Genomic DNA, 17,445 nt, shown 5'->3' with positions numbered 1-17,445 from the left:
ATGCTTCTGTACTAATGGCAACCTCAGATACAGTGCTGCTGAACATTGTGATGGTGATGATCACGGTATGTGTATTTTATTATGAACAATCCACATTTCTATAGCTTTTCTCATTTTAGATTTTCAAAAGTCTTCGCGAACATTTAACCCAATGACAAATGCCTTGCATTCAAAAGCTTAAGTTTAACTTCATCTCAACCATGCAGCTGGTCACCCACAAAAATCCTTGCTTCTTTACAAACATTTATTATTTACAACGTTCAGCCGTCCTGAAGGAAGACAAGTATTGCCTACATTGTATGTATAGTGAAATTAGACCTGAAGAAATTAGGTGACTAATGGCAACACAAAATCTATGACAGCATCAACACCAGCTCTCATAGGAAAGTAGGGCTGGAAGCGACCTCACAAAGTCATCTAGCCCAGACTCCTGCTCAAGACAGGATTTTCCCTGACTAAACCATGCCAGCCAAGTGTCTGTCCAACCTGCTCTCGAAAATCTCCAAGGATGGAGAGTCCACAACTTATCTAGGTAGCTTGTTCCAATGCTTGATCACTCTCATAGTCAGAAAGTTCTCTCTCATCTCTAACCTAAATTTCTGGTGCTGAGGCTTGACGGCCATTGTTCCTAGTCCTGACCCAAACAGCCACAGAGAAAAAGCCCATCTCTACTCAGATCCCTGGATGTTTACAACCCCCATTCAGTCATAATATTTCCCTGAGCTTTCAAGGGTTCTTCAAGCAGGCCTCCAGTATCAGCCTTTAGAGCTTTTTATGTCTGCCCAACATAAAAAAAATCCTTTCAAAGACTTAATGCCTATGAATCACCCCACTGGTTGTCATACATAGTTCCACAGGAAGTCCCAAAGCTCCACAAGATGATGTTCTAGTTACTAAAATTGCTATACCAAGTATCTCTCCAGAAACAACTCAAAAGCTAGAAGAACACAAGAGTACCGCAGAGAATGTGCCTGCCCAGAACAGGGCCAGCTTTTGTACTTTTATATAGGGACAGTTGTTTAAAACTGAGGGAATGAAGAGCATCTCTCAAGTCTGTGAAGTGTGCTCAATCTTGGAGCTAAAGAGCTATGCTCCTTTGAAAGGGAAATCTTCCATGGTATTCTGCACTTCCTCTGACATCCAAATCCTGAAAGCCAAAAAGGGTGCCTTATTTGGTTTAAAGAAACAGTTAATGAGTGCTACTGTGGCAGCACAGTAGGCTCTACTATGCAGAGCCACCCACCTCACTGTGCCAGGCCCAAAAACCTTGCTCCGGCAGTCTCCCATGGGGTGCCTACAGCCAGCTGTCCTGCTTCCTGGAGAACACCCGCAAGTTTGGGGTAACACTGCCACCACCTCAGTTAGGCACTGGCCTCAGTGAGGGCCCTGTGCAGCCTAGGGTACACAGACCCTGGGAACCTTGGGGTTGCTTCGCCCACAGGTAATATTTCTAGGTGCCTCTTACAGCCCAAAGCATCCCAGTATGAACTTAGATAGGACTGAGAAAACTTAAACAGACAAGCTCTGCTGGCTGGGCTAGGAACGAAAAGGCTTGCCTCTCCCTCCTTCACAGACACACAACCAGGCATATAAACCAATACCTTTATGGATCAGAGAGGGAAAGCAGGGGTGGGGGGTGTAGAACAAGGAAGTCAGAATACACTTTGAGCAAATGAAAATAAGCTGAACCTTTACAGATATTGGGTATGGTGACCCTTTTAAGATGCAACTGTCTATACTTAGTTCTACACTTCTGGCTTATTTCCAGGTCTTTACTTACAGAGAATCATCCAGGAAACACCTGGAGGCATGATACTTGTGGCTTTTCAAGATGCCCGCCAGAGGAAGAGAGAGTTCCCCCCTCCCCTCAGGAATTTATTTGGCCAGGTCACCCGGTTGACCAGCCTGAAACAAAGCGAGAGTGAGAGCTAGAGCGAGAGCAGTCCACCTGGAATGACCCAAGTGAGAGGCGAAGAGACAGGGATTTCTTCACAGTTACCTTTAGGGATTCTGAATGTGTTGTCCTTCTTGTACCACAAACAGCCTAGCTGTGTATTCAGAATTTTGACTGGATGCTGCGTCTCAGAGCAATCACGTACCTTCAGAGTAAAGTTACTGGCTAGTGCAGACACGAAAATATGTGGGTTACCATACTTCAAATTCACATAGGTATAGGCAAAAGAATGGTACTTTCAAAACTGTAAGCAGATGATCCTCCTCTATCTTGGTATACCTGGGATCACATAGCCCTCATGAATTTAGGTCCCCTGCCAGTATTCTGGTTCATATTCAGTGCCAACCCCAGAATAAAGATAGGTTATTATATCCCATTCAAGAGAAGCTGATCTTGATTTTTGATTTTGCTGACCCATTCAGGAGCCTTTTTAACATTGTGTATTATTTTTTCCGAAACAGCAGGAACAACCAAACAACACTGCCCCCTTGGTAAGCAAAGCTCCAGTGTTCTTAACTGTATTAAGCTTATCCTGAAGGCTGCTCTGTTGAGGAAAGTGATTGCTGCTCGAAGGCAGGTGGGGGCAAATTACAGCCTGCAGGCTAGTTCTGGCCCATGGGCAGGCACCCGCCAAGTGAATGGATCTGGCCGACAGGTGGGTGGCAGCTCTGGCTCCAGCGGCAGCCGCTGTCTGCATCTACAGCTGCCCAAATGCAGCCAGCAGCTTCCAGGTCAGGGCTCTGGGCACAGGCAGGGGCCAGATGTTAGGGTGTGCTACATCTGTGGGTGGGTTCAGGCTTCCACGCTGGTTGAAGGCCACAGCTCTAGCATGCCTTGTGCCCGTTCTATTCATCCCCTCTCCCTACCCCACATGCCTGGAGTCCCAATCCGGAAGCTGCTGGGGGCATTTGGGCAGCTGTGGACATGGCCAACAGCTGCCAGGTCTGGACTCAGGCTGGGAGAGGGGGGTGCACTAAAGCTGTGGGCAGGACTCCAGCTGCAAGGTGAGGGTGAGGGTGGGGGTGGAGCATGCCTAAGCTGTGGGTGGGTTCAGGCTTTCACACTGACTGCAGACCCAGGAGAGAGGGATGGAGGGACAGGGAGAGAAAGCAAGAGGGGGAGAGGGAGATGTGGCCCTCAACAGGTCACCACAACTCATTAAGTGGCCTGCTAGGCCAAATAATTGCTGATCCCTGCTCTAAGGTTATCTTAAAGAGGTAATGTCAAGCCAAACGTGGCAAAAACCTAAACTAAGTCAGCTTTAAGAAAACCTAAGAGAAACACATGCCTACATATTTCTCTTTTATAGCAAAAACATAATTTAAAATCAGCCATTCATCTAAAAGAAAACAAAGAAAGATCTTTTTCAGGCATCAAACTAAGCAGATCAAAGAAGGGAAATGTGACAGGAGACAGTCAGACACAGATGTCTTACTCACCTATATATTTATTTTCTTCTGGAAGGTGCAAGTCCTGATTTAACTCAAAGTCACTAGCCCATAGATCACTCCAGTATTTGTCAATATCTGTGAAAAACATTAAATTAATATATTCCCAGCTGTCAGGCTTAATAGCAAAGCAACTGCTACATCAATATCTGGTTGCTGACTCTTAGAATAATAATATTTTCTTTTAGCTGTTTCTGTCTTCATCCCTATTTGCCAAATGAATCAAGCTCAGCTCTTATTATGTCCTTTTTAAAACTCGCTACAAGCAAGATTTGAAATTAAAATCAGGTTTAAAAGTAAATCAAGACAGCATGCATTAGCATCCCAAGTTCCCACAACTTTCAAGTTGTCATAACCTTCCTTTCTCTGGGTTTTCTTCTCCATTTACTGTTAATTTGTGGTGAGGTTTCAGTATGATCCTTCTTTCCTCTACAGCCAAAAGGCTTTGCTCTTCAAAGCAAGAGGACAGACTCAGCTAGAAATACATACACAGCAGAGCTGGTACAGAATAACACAAGGCACCCAAATTGCTCCTGGCTTTATTAATAAAGTCAGGAATAAAGCTAAGACTTTCCCATGGACTGCAATTATGTCCATGAGACAATTATGATCAATTAGCCCAACTTCAACCCCTCTCCTAACTCCTGCATTGTTACATATCACACAGTCACCTTTTTAATAGCCTCATGAGCATTCTTAATGACCTTTACTACTCCAAGGGGCTATTTTACCTTCCACGCTGTACTGTGTCTCAAACCACCTCTCCTTTAGATGGCATTTTTCCTCATGGCCAGCAGACAACAGAAACAGGTTGGCTTTCAGAGGGCAGAGCTGGTTAAGGGCATCAGCAATGATCTTTAAAAATAGATGTGAGAAGTAACGGTTTTTGTTGGTGATACCATATCTTATTTGGACCAACTGTATAGTTGAAAGAGATGTTAACAAGTTTTGGGGCACACCGTACCCTTCTTATCACAGAGCATGGACAGATATCAGTAAACATGCTGCAGCCACAGGACTTTCTGGGGAGCTGCACCCCTGCAAGGGGCAGCAGTCTATCAGTGACTGTCTTGCAGCCTTGGGAGACTCAAGCAGGCTGAAGCTTTGCTCCCCATCTTCCTGTGGAGGCAGCAGGCTATCAAGGAGCACACTGCAGTCCCAAAAGTCTCCAGGGGTTGCAACTCTCCTCCCTGCCCCATAGAGGGAGGACATATGGGCTATCAGGAAGCAGGCTACAGTTCTGGGAGTCTCCAGGGGGCTGTGTGCCTCTGCTCTCCATGCCCTCATGGGGAGTAGCAGACTGTCCGGGGGCAAGTAGCAGACTGTCCCTCGCAGTCTCTGAGGAACTAGAGTGCTGTCCCACCCCAGGCAGGGATCAGATGTGCTATTAGGGAGTACCCTGATGCCCCAGGAGCCTCTAGAAGACTGAAGCTCTGCTCCCCACACCCTGGTGACAGCAGCAAGCTGTCACTGACCATGCTGCATCCCAAAGTCTCAAGAGGCTGCAGCTCTGCTCCTTGACACCTAATGAAAGGCAGAAGTCTTGCCAATGAGCCCTTCGCACTTGCTGGAATCTCAAGGGGTCTGCAGTTCTGCTTCCTGGCCTGCTACAGCAGATATATGAACTATAAGGAAATGTGCTGTGGCCTTGGGAGTCTCTATGGGGCTGCAGATCTATTCTATGCACTCCTCTGCACAAGAGGATGCAGACTGAGTAAGTATGTGGCAGCTCCAGAAACCTGTGGGGGAACATCAGCTCTACTTTCTGCCCCGCCATGAGGAGCAGCAGGCAATCAGTAACAGCGGTGCAGCTCCAGAAATCTCCATGGTGTCAACTCTGCTCCATGACCCACCACAGAGGGCACTGGGTTTTCAGGAAGAGCACTATTACCCCAAGAGTTTGGGAAGGGCTGAAGCTCTGCTCCCTACATACCCTCCATCCCCATAGGGGACAGTTGGGGTTAGTGAGCATGAAACAGTTCCAGGAGCCCCTGGGGTGCTGCATCACTCCTTGCCCTCCACCTACAGCGGGCAGCAGGCTGTCAGTTACCATAATGCAACCCAGAAAGTCTCCACAAGACTGCAGCTCTGACCCACCGACCCTGGACAAGAAGGCAGGATAGATCCGGAAGTGCTCCAGCCCTGGAAGTCTCCAATAGGTTGCAGCGAGGTTCCCTGCTCCCCACTGGTGGACAGCAGGCTTTCAGTAAGCATACGCCCCACCTCTTCCCACAACTTTTTTATCTCAAGCACACACTTCAGTATGAGGCTACTTACTTCAGGTTTATAGTCCAAGAGAAGGTTATTTCCTATCAAAAAGTCCTCCTTTTGAAAGTGCTGCATATTTTCACAAAGACTTTCAACAAAATCAGCTGGATCAGTCTGTAAAAGGAGCAAAGCTGCATTTCATTCTTCAGATGTCTAAAAGCGTTTATGGGCTACATTGGTAAGATTTGGTTTTGGCTACTGAACCTAAACATAGTTCATAAAAAAATCCTTACTGGTGGATCTCAAATGCACTCCCTTCTCTCCATCCCTGCCACACTACAAGGAGCATCCTATCCCTAAAATGAAAATCTGAAGCAAATGTCCAAGAAAAACATCCTTTCTGCCCAACTAGTTGGGGCTGGCTGCAAAGAAATGAGAAGAGCTAATGCTTCCAAACAAAGAAAATAACCAGCTTATCCTGACTAACATTGTGGTTTTATCCACATCAAGCTAAAAGGCTCCTAACGGAACTACAGGACAAGGCAAGCACCATGCTGAGTTTCAGTGAGCCACATATGAGGCTGACTATCTCTCTAGGGCCGTGTGTAGATGAAACGAGAGTCGTGCGTGCACGATACTTTAAAGCAGGCTAAATGCTTTTTCAGCGCTTTAATGGTGCATGTTTGCATACCTTGGCAGCGTATTGAGCATTAATTCCAGGTACAATAGGAAATTTGGTGACATAATGTGCCTTAAATGACTTGGGGTGCAGCAAACTAAAACTCCTTCAAGAAGTTTAGTTTGCTGCCCCTACATCTGCAGAGCAAAGCACTGGGTTCCATGCAACTCCACAGCTCTGCAGGAAGCCCCGCAGACAGCCTGGCAGCAGCCTGGGAAAGCAGGCTCTGCTCAAAAAAAGCGGCAAACCTGATCTTTTTTATTCCCCGCCCCCACCCCTCCCCCAGAGCCTGCCTACCTGCCTGAGCTGTGCAGGGCCCTGGCGCTTCCCTCTGTGGCTGCGGTGCCCCCCCGGAACTGCCAGAACTGGGTGCCTGTGGGCAGGTGGTGCCTGGGGGCGCTGCTGCTGCCATGGAGGAAAGCACCAGCCCAGGGTCCGCTCCACCAGCCAGCAGCTCGCCCTCCCCTCCCCATCAGACGGGCAGGTAAGTTAGCAGGAGGTGTGCATGACATGGGGATTTAATCAGCCCTAAATTAAAGCAGTGTTTTTTAAAACCCACCGCTTCAATTTAGGGCCCCCATTTTGTCCCCACAAACCCTAGAATACTGTAATATTCACAAAAATCACCATTATTATTTATACAGCACCATGACTATTCACAGCACTTAACTGGTGAATGAATAAAGGTTCCTAACAAAAGGATATCACAATCTAAATTGGATGATAAGGAAGGATGACCTTAAGGAAGGGACAAGAAAACATGAGGAAAGAATAAAAGAACTTCCAAAACCATGACATGCAAAATATTCAGATTATAGTTTGGTTTTATTAAGGGTCAACTTCAAGTGATAAAAAGGCTAACATTTTTCTATGTTGAATAAAAATACTTACTGTTTAACAAATGCTCATTTTCTCATCTGTGTTAGAATATATTTTCAGAGAGTCAGGAAATTTGAGCCATGCAAGTTCCACATTTCATTGTGAAGATCCCATTTAAGAGTTAAAAAAAATACAAGTTTAATGCCTATACCTACAGAAAACACTTGAAGGTGAACTCAGTACCTGATCCTGGAAACGAAATTCATTATCTTCAATCTTTTGAATCTCCTCCCAAATTCTGTAAGTGGAAAAATTTAACCATTACCCTGCTATATGTATTAAAGAGACTAATCATATACCAATTCTGGCAGAATATTAGGGTGCATACTTGATTCCGCGTTTCTTCAGTATTATCATTGCATTTATGGGATCAGGATACTATGGAATACTATAGATACACATATGCAAATTTTTTGCCTGGGAATTTCAGAATATGTAATAATTGTGAATCAATCATCGTTAGTTCTACAATTTTTTCCCCCTTATTTCAGCTGGAAAATTACAATACAACTAGGCAATGGCACACAAGTAAGCAGATGAGTCAGGGACCAAGACTTCTTGATTCCCAGTTCCATGTTCTAACCACAGCACAGCATTCAGAAACGTGTGACCTCACTACTGGGAAGACCATAGCGTACAGAGGGGAAAGAGGTAGACTAGCAATTCTCTTGGACCTGAAGTTGTCCAATTCTTTGATTTTTGTCTTCCATTGACAGCTGCCTGTCTAGGGCAGTTTGATCTGTTACGGTGGAACAGCTGAAACCACATAGATAACTTTCATCTTCTCCATACATGGACACTCTTATTCCAGGAAAAAAAATGCCCTTTTCAATTTAGTTTAAATCCCTTCAAAAGAACAAAATGTAAACCAAAAATAGCCACTTCTATTCTGAAACAAGAATGCACACAGGGAGTTTTACTAGTAACTATATAGGCTTAAATTCGTACCTTAGCTTATAACCAATATATCTTTTTCATACAGAGAAGCCCTACGAATGTTACTCAGCATTTAGCTAAGGCAAATTTAAGTGAACTTAAGTGGCAGTTTATCAGACTGCGTTCTTTCTTATCCCTTTGTCTACTTTCTTTGCAGTGTGATAACTGTTATCATGGATCACATCACTAGATTCAAAAGTTACCTTTTATCTGGCCCTCTTTTCTGAAGCATTTTCAGATACTGAAATATAGCATGTGCAATCTGCAGACAGAAAAACAAGCCAATGAGTTTCTTTTGACATTCGGACATACAAAAATGATCTGAGATGCTAAAAATTTACCTCATAGAAATATTCATAACCTTCTTCAGTCAAAGTAACAGAAATGCTGAATATAGAGTAGGTGGAGTTTTGTTCAAATCCTGTCTCACTATTTCCTCCATGTAATGTAAGAGCCCAAAACCTAATGAAAAATGTTTAAATTATTATTTATTTATTCCAGTAAAGAGGTTAGGAAGTCTAATTATAATTAAGAGTGTCATTGTTTAAGTTTATTTTTACCTGATTAGTAAAAAGCTGCTTTAAGGACTTTAAAAGATAAGACATAATCAGACTGCAAGATGACACTTTTTCTACTAGTTCACAAAGTTCCATGTAATTAAAAAAAAACAGGTTATACAGTTTCTTGGATTATTTTCATTAAGAATCAATATATTTTCAAAAACATAATGCACATTTCCAGCAAAAGTGCTGCAAACGTTGTTCTAGAGCTTTGTTTGTACTTGGGATTCTTTTATTTAGTACTGGCTATACTAAAGTGTTCATTTGCAGAGTATTTCTTATTGCTCAAATCATATCAATGCTACCGACTTCAAAATGTACATACGTTTTTGGATCATTTTTCAATTACCTAAATAAGTGAAAATATCCCCCTTTCATTCTTTACAAATACAGAAAATACATACTTTTTCCTAAGGAAGGAAAGAATACTGCCTTTGCCTTCATGTCCCACCAGCCAAGATATATAGTGAAGTGGTTTCACCCTAAAAAAAATTGAAAAATTCAAAACTCTGCTGCAAAGTGCAAAAATATGAACAACAGCACAAAAGCACACAGCAGCAGCAAAATTCCTCTAAAGATGACTCATATGTGCCCAGCACAAAACCCTAGAAATAACATTTTTGTTGATGGCCCATGCAACAAAGAGCAGTAAGTTACTATGCCTATTATTTCTAGAACTGTAGATATTTACTGTTGTTATTCCACAATATCAAAGAACACAACCAATTTTTATTTCTGGAATATTTTAATATTAATTCCTTCTCACTGCATTTAAAAAGAGTGTAGGCCTTGGTTATTTCTTAAATTCCATAGATAACTGACTAATCTACTGCACAGTAAAGCATCGCCATCTACATGTGTACAGTAAATTAATCTATTGCACAACTGGCTACTACTTGTAGATACAGGTAACAGATTTACCACACAGTAGCTACTGCACAGTAACAGATGTAGACAGCTGACCAGGAGCAAATTGCTCCCAGTCAGCCCAGGCAGCAGGGGGCTGAGACACTATTCTGACTGGCTGGGAAGCAGGCAGCTGCCCAGGGCAGGGGACAGTGTCTCAGTCCCCACTCCAATCTACCAATCAGGGTTAGGGGCTGGGATGCAGGCAGCTGCCTGGGGCAGGGGACTGTTTCCCAGCCCCCACCTCTGCTGATCGGGGCATGGAGCTGGGAGGCAGCTACCCTGGAGGCGGAGCAGCTCTCCCCACTCCCCAGAGCCCAGGCCTGACCCTGGTGCCTCCTGCCAGCCAGAGGCTGGCACCCAGGGGAGCCTGGAGCTCCCCCTGGCTGCTGTAGGGGGGCAAAGCAGGACAGGAGTAGCCCTGCACTGAAATGATACCATCCAGAACAAATTTGCCCCAGACAGGAGCATGTGTAGATGTGCTCCCAGGGCAAGCTTACTGTGACTTATTTTACTGCGCAGTAAACTTAAAGTGCATTAATAGCCTGTGCAGACATGCCTGCTGAGTATGAAATCAAAAGATATGAACTGTCTCCCTACCTGTAATGTCTCTGCTGAGGAGGCAGTCCCCACGCAATGTTCAAAGAATGAACTTTTCTGACTGGAACAACTGAACAGGAAGAAATATATTAACTGCAAATGCAAAAGAATTCTTCTCTTTTTAAACCTAACAACCAGGCAGGTAGAAAAGAGATCTTGCTTGAGGCAGAATGTGAGAGAGAGGGCAGAGGGACTATACAACAGTCAACAATGGTAAAATCGACCATTCTAAAACTATAAGAATCTATACAGGTATCTTTAATACCTGCCAAATGCACACTTCACCACCATTCTGCAACTGCTAAGAGGGTAAATGAAAGTTAATTTAGATGCAGAACAATTAACAATATGTAAATAGGAATACAGCTCACTCACCTCTATAAAGCTTGTGAAATTCTGGTGTGTCAAAAGGCTGTGTCAGATGGCCAAAGCTTGGTTTGGGCAAACCACTTAAAAAAAATATATATAGCATGATTTTTACTGCTCAGAGTCCAGGGCCCCTGCTCAATGCCCTCAGTTCTCAAGTAATAGAAAACCTGAGCCCCCCCAGGGACCCAGGCTCTCTCCTACCTTGATACAACCTATTCACTATTCTCCAGTGTCCCAAAAACAGACACCCTGAACACATCAACTACCCTTCCCTTCCCAAAATGACAAGGCATAGAGTTGAGAAAGTGACTCTTGCACTCTGCTACATGGCAAGGCCTGAGTGAAATGGTTTTAGAGATTTGCACCAGCTTTATGTGCACAGCAATGGGTCAGTAGAATAAAATGCCTGACTGATTCCTGCCCAAGAAGAGAATTAAATGGCTGTGCTTGGAGGGCACTGGGGTCCCTGGACTAAACCAACAAATTATAGCAGAAACTAAAAATACAATAACATACTAAAAAGGGCGACAAAGAAGCAAGCATATGGCAATTTGCTTTTAAATAAATACAGAACGAATTTACAAGCAAGTTGAAGCCATTATGCTGCTACAAGAAGTTAATACTCAACTGGGCTATGATTTCTTAACCTTCTGCTGAAATAAAAGTACAATAAGGAAGACTGAGTCTGCACTACAATACCTGGGCCCTTCACAGTTTGGTAATTCTAAAGCTTTGTACTACCAACCAGTTTGGGCACTACCACACTCTATTACTAAACAGATAACATAGCTTCATATAGCAATATGGCACACTGTGTTCTGGAAAGGATGGTGAAACAGAGGATAATACAAACTTGGCTGCAAAACCAATTTACAGGGGAAGTAGAAACTAAAAATTAAGTTAAGAATCAATAAAACCAATTTAAAGGTCTTCCTCTCTTTCTCTCTCTCTCTCTCTCTCTCTCTCTCTTTCTTTCATCCACACAGATTTGAGGGCTCAGCAGACTGGGAAAGCACCCATAGAATTTTCTCCTCTTGCATTTTTATCACAGACATCAATGTAGCACATTTCTGCTATCTTTAAATAACCATAATCTTATATGCTCAGGGATGAACAATTTCAATATGCAATTTCAGGAAACGCTGCGTCAGTCACATATTGGCTAAGCTGCTATAAAACTCACAAGAGAAGCTCACAGCAAAATAGTAGATATCTGAGACAGGGAAACAGGCATTTTTTGGTCACTAGCTTGTAGATTTTAAATAATTATATTCTGAACGAGGAGTAATGAAGAACGTAATACTTATGAAATACAAAATAAAACTGAGTTGTTTTTAGTTGAGCCTAAAACTGAGTTTGAGTTTTAGTTGAGACTCAAAACTGAGTTAAGTCAATTTTAGACAGCAGACAACAGCACTTTATTATGTTAGTTTGAAAACCCTATTGAACCCATAGAAAAAAATGGCTAATATTCACAATAAATCACTGGTTCACTGGTACTTCGCTACTAATTATGTTTATACAAAGCAAAGACCTAAAATTTAAAATTTTTCAAAAGCAGAATACAATTCTCCCAACAACTGAGGTGTCAGTATAGAGGTTGCAGACATCAGTCAGTATCTAGCATCAGAGCTGACACCAAACAGCAGCTGAACTGTTATCCAATACATTATTTGCAAAGAAAACTTTTAACCCACAAAGCCAAGTATGATCCCTGTTGAGTCATCAAAGACAATTCAAGTGACAATACTGTAGTCAGGAACAATAATAATTGCATAGATTTTTGCAAATTTGAACTACAATTTTAAAACTTCCAGATAACAAAGAAAATCAGAAAAAAATCTCACTTATTTGGAATCTGTGAAAAGATTTCCATCACCCACTTCTCCAGTGTGTCCAAGGTTTCTGGTAAGGAGAAAAAAAAGCTGGAAATATAATTTACTAAAGGATGTAGGGGTAAGCTTTCACAAAGATAAAGACAGATTGCAAATATTGGTCATTAGTCCAAGTTACTGTGGTCTCCAATGCAGTTCTGAACTAGTGTAGCACACTACAGAATGTGAAAAGCGGTTGCATTTTCCCTTCTTCCTTATAAAGGAAGAAACGCACTACATAACTATTTAGTTACACAGTTTATGAACTTGAGAAAACGTCAGTGCCAAAATTTGACATGTCACCTGGTACATTAGTGATCCCTATGTGATAACTAAAATGATGACATAAATCAAGCAGAAAAGCAGACAGGCACACTATTTTTAATAGAGATGATCCCAAGGTTATTAGGTTGACAGTCCTAGGGTTTACAGGTTCCCACGTATTTCTCCCAGTGGGCAATAGAAGCAGAACTACTACCACAAAATCATGCGCTTTGCAATCACTTTCCAAGCCCTATGTACTCAAATACAATATGCATTATTGTTATTATTATTATTATTATTATTATGGTATTGCCAAGAGGCTCTCAACCAAATTTTGGTGACCGCTGCACTAAGCATTATGTGTATGACTTTTCATTATATGCAATCCTCTAACAATATTAAAAAAGGCAATGCAATCACTAATACCCATTCAAAGAAGAGAGCTCCTATGTAATAAGGTCTCATACAAGGCACCCACCCAGTAAATTATTTGGAATTTAACATATGGCATTCAAAGGAGCTAAATTTCCCAGCTGTGTGGTTGCCAGACATGATGTGCAGACTAAGGAATGTAAACAAAAGGAGTTAAATACTGGCATTTCTAAATAGATTTATAAAGCCATACAAATAACTCTAGTAGAGTCATTATCATCTAATCAATAAGCTCTGAACTGAAACAGAAACAGATCATACTTTAGAGCATACATAGTCTAGACTCAAACAATAACTGATATTACCTTTAGATTGAACTACTAAATTCATATAGTGTGCAGAGTAATAGAGCTGCCAAAAGTCCTTCAGCCTGGCATAGATATCAATATTCCTATTTTTAGGCTCATGCTTTAGGGTCTCTGCATTACCTGTGAATGTTAAAGTGATTTGTTATCTGGCTTCATATTACCATGGCATTTCTGATCATAGAGCCTAATTTTCAATTCCCTATGTACCAGAAGTTTACTAAGCTCAGTACAAGTTTTTGTGTTGCAGGTAATGCAGGATGGAACTTAAAATGTTTAAATCATAAATACAGGGGGGTAAACAGAAAGAGATAAAACATATACACATGAAAATATGTTTTATCTACTTCTAAGGTTGTGGTGAAATGCTTCAAAACAACTACTGGAAAATCCAGAGTTAAAGAAATGACAATTTAAGAATAATATTCTTGTACAAAACCTTCTAGCTACTATTTTTACAAATAGCCTTTAAAAATATGATGAATCATAGCCTCAAAGAACAAGAAGGGACCTGCCAAATCATCAGTTCCAGTCCCCTGCCATGGGCAGGAAGTTACTGGGCTCAAACCACCCCAGCAGGGTGCTTATCCAGCCTCATCTTGAATACCTCCAAGGATGGTGACTGCACCACCTCTGCTGAGAGTGCTACCAGATTCTGGTATCCCTTATGGGAAAAAAAGTTTTTTCTTATGTCCAGCCTAAATTTTCCCTCTATTAGCTTGTGCTCATTGGTCCTCAGAAGAACAGAGAAAAATGCCTTTCCCAGAGTATTTATTTTTCAAATTGGACAGCACTTTGCATATGCTAAGTTTGACTCTTATCCCTGTTTGTGTTAGATTTTCATAACACTAGAGGAGAAAAAATACGATAAAGATAGGAAAAAATGAATGTAAAATAGAAAACATTGTCAGAAAAGATTCCGGAGCAGGTATAGTAACTGATCCTGCATGTTCTTTTTTAATTTTGTGTTGACGGAATATAGAACTGGTTTTATTTGCAATTGATGGAGCAGCACAAAAGAGTTTGGTGCAGAACCGCTGCACTGGGATTATAGGGGGTGGGAAAAGGAAGGTAAATTCTCTTTCCATTTTCCCTCATTTGGAAGATTATGAAGTGGCAGGGAAGCCAGTCTTCACAGATTACTACCGATCTAAGGCTGAACCAATTGCCAGACCTTTCTAAACTAAGACCTTGAGAACCTACATGTTCTTTTTTTATAACCAAGAAGCAAATCCTGTTGTTCCAGGATTTATAATAGAAAAGACAGGGGATGATGTGATCCACGGCTGTCCTATAGTACCCTAAATTACCAGTGCACTACATTACCATGAATCTGAGCATGGGGCAGTCTAATGCATAATTAACTAATAGCCAGGTTAGAGTTGAAAATATCCTACATTTATCCCAAAGTATTAAACTAAGCTCAAAAAGAAGAATTGTTTTAATAGATTTCAAGAAGTGGCAGTTTGGTGTAATACTGAAGAATTCCCCATGGTTAAAACGTTCTTCATTATTAATAATTTTTGGAGTCCTACAGCAATAAGGCAGAACTTACCCCAGAAAAACTTCCTCATAGGATGTCCAGGTTTGGCGAGGCTTCCGAGCAGCAGCTCCCTCCTGTTTGCATCAGAGGGTTTTGCTAGCTGATACTCTGTTAGATTTAAAGAATTAACACAGGATTAGCCCATTCAGATTTAAGAAAATGTCCTAGTGTAACTAACACCAGTGTTCAAAGAGAATTCACAGAGTACATTTGGCAGCATTGGCAGTACTTCTCATCAAGTCATGAAGCAACAGTGAAGTAGTTTACTTCTTGCAGCGATTATGCAAAAAGTATAGAAAAGCAAGGTGGGAACATAAAATATTCAGGCCATTACTGAGATGTAGAACATGGGGTAAAAAATGGAGAACGGGGAGAAAAATATGTGGGTCTGATCTTGCAACACTGTAAGGTATCTCAATTCCCAATAACTATAATTTAAACTCATAATTCTCAACCCTTTGCAAAACCACTTGACTGTCTTTTAGAATTAGGTATTTGCATCTGTTTAACTACAAGTACGATGTTGCACCAGTCTAATTATTTCAGTGTAACTGAGTGTGGACATTTCACGTTTTCCTATCACTTAACAATGACACATTACAATAATATGAACCATATTTCAAATTATATGTATCCACACATAAAACACAAGTATAAAAGTCATTGTTGTTAAAAACTTTGATTCAAATCCACACTTTTCAGATTTTATATATCCTGAAGCGTTACAAAAAGTGCACTGGCCTGTTCTTGCCTTTTTGCAGGTCACTTTCAATCTCATTCTATTTTATTCTTTGTAATAATTTCATCTTGTTCCAACTGATTAGTGAAATTCCTAGGAGGTGTTTCTCTGAACAGAGGAAGTTTCTCATTTTCAGCACTGCTTCCCACTCTAATTATTCTCCTTCAAAAACTCACAAACCTAGTCCTCCTATGGAATCTTAATATGCTGCTTATAATAGGTATGGTACACTAAAGATGCTTTCATTTATAAACACAACTTTACTATCATTCATGTATGCCTATTTCATGGAACTCAAGAAACTGATAAAAATCTCACTGATATAAAAATTAATTAGGGACTAAAATTACGTTTGACTTAGTTAAAAAAGAATATATTGAATACTATGCATCAGGCTGCACAGAATAGCTGAATATCTTAACTACTTATTTTCAGTCAAAAACTTCAATACATGCAATGCTACGGAGTTCAAGAAAAGATTTTAGCTAATGATATTACTCTTACCACTGTCAACTGCTTCAACTTCACGATCAATTGCATCCCAGACCATTAATGGATGAATGAAGAACTGTGCCCACCTAAAACAGTGAGAAGAATAGCTGTTTTTCCTATCACCTGTTAATAAGAGATTTACTATTTTTAACAAAAAATCTGCCTGCAATAAGTAACAATATTCATTATTCTCTCAGTTAGGATTTGCAGAAGAATGAAAAAATTATACACCACTGAACTATTTTGCCATTAGGTCTAAAACCCTTAAAGTAATATGAATAGAGCCAATTCTTAAATATTCATGGAATATCAGGACTCAAGGCCCTCTACCCTTTGGAGTGGAACTGGATTTTGTAGAAAATGGTACCAAAGGATGAAAGATTATCTGCCTTCATCACACGAACTGAATCAGACCAGAGCAGACAACCAGTGATACATCTACTACAGTGCCGTCTCCAACAATGCTCAGTACTAGATGCTTTATCCAGCCTGCAGGGCTACTGACAGGCTACCAGAAGTTGGGTATAGCTAGGGGGCCTGGCCTGGTCTGCCACAGGATCTGGCACACCTGGGAAATAATGGACATGGCCCTTAGTGGCAGGAAGGCAAGTGAAGACTGATACAGACCCAGTCACTGTATGGCCATTCAGCCCATCATCACCACCACAGCAAGAAGGCACTTAGCCTACATGCTTGCATTTCCTCCTCTACCACCAGCCCCACCACTGCTCCATACCAAAGCCATCACCACCACTGTGTGCCCTGTGCCAGATGCAGCCGGAGCCGCCATATGCCACAGCCACCCTGTGTGTTGGGCTGGATCCAGCCCATAAGGAACACCACAGTACAAAGGAAGTTTGACACTTCTGCTTTAAAGCATAAATGGTTACATGCGTTAGAATGTTATTAGATAATACTTACATGAATTATCAGTATATTATCTACCAGTATCTTTTCTCGCTCATCCACAGGAATACGGATGATAGATATGAAAGAAGAATGGTATGAAAAGGATATGCACGCACTGCAGTACTGAGAAATCTGTGTAAATGTGGGGATAGTGGGAAAGAGTGCTGGAACTTAAACATTTTTATATGTAATTAATTCCGAGAAATTTTAATCTCTAAATTACCAACTGGTACGTTCTTGTAATATATTTTAAGGAGACCAGCAATGATGCCTGAAGTGCTGAATGACTGCTCCATTATCTCTTTTATTGTGAAATAATTAACAATCAAAATAAATATATTGTGCCTA

The 17,445-nt window shown here is 41.4% G+C and overlaps 1 protein-coding gene across 1 annotated transcript in view; it reads right to left on the bottom strand.

Annotated features, from left to right (window-relative positions):
- Positions 1-17,445, bottom strand: part of LOC149863461 (nardilysin-like) — a 47,560-nt gene that overhangs the window by 20,478 nt on the left and 9,637 nt on the right. The window contains exons 5-17 of the mRNA XM_090048456.1: positions 16,201-16,274; positions 14,970-15,065; positions 12,387-12,444; positions 10,546-10,619; positions 10,171-10,240; positions 9,069-9,146; positions 8,446-8,566; positions 8,308-8,366; positions 7,352-7,406; positions 5,680-5,784; positions 4,134-4,257; positions 3,394-3,480; positions 2,000-2,119 (exon numbers count right to left, since the gene is read on the bottom strand). Of these exons, the coding sequence (XP_089904582.1) occupies positions 2,000-2,119; positions 3,394-3,480; positions 4,134-4,257; positions 5,680-5,784; positions 7,352-7,406; positions 8,308-8,366; positions 8,446-8,566; positions 9,069-9,146; positions 10,171-10,240; positions 10,546-10,619; positions 12,387-12,444; positions 14,970-15,065; positions 16,201-16,274 (1,121 nt within the window). The remainder of the gene's footprint in view (positions 1-1,999; positions 2,120-3,393; positions 3,481-4,133; positions 4,258-5,679; positions 5,785-7,351; positions 7,407-8,307; positions 8,367-8,445; positions 8,567-9,068; positions 9,147-10,170; positions 10,241-10,545; positions 10,620-12,386; positions 12,445-14,969; positions 15,066-16,200; positions 16,275-17,445) is intronic.

Source organism: Crocodylus siamensis, chromosome 5, assembly GCF_052110815.1.
Source record: "Crocodylus siamensis isolate JL-2025a chromosome 5, ASM5211081v1, whole genome shotgun sequence".
Classification (NCBI taxonomy): domain Eukaryota; kingdom Metazoa; phylum Chordata; order Crocodylia; family Crocodylidae; genus Crocodylus; species Crocodylus siamensis.
This window is presented reverse-complemented; position numbering and strand designations above follow the sequence as displayed.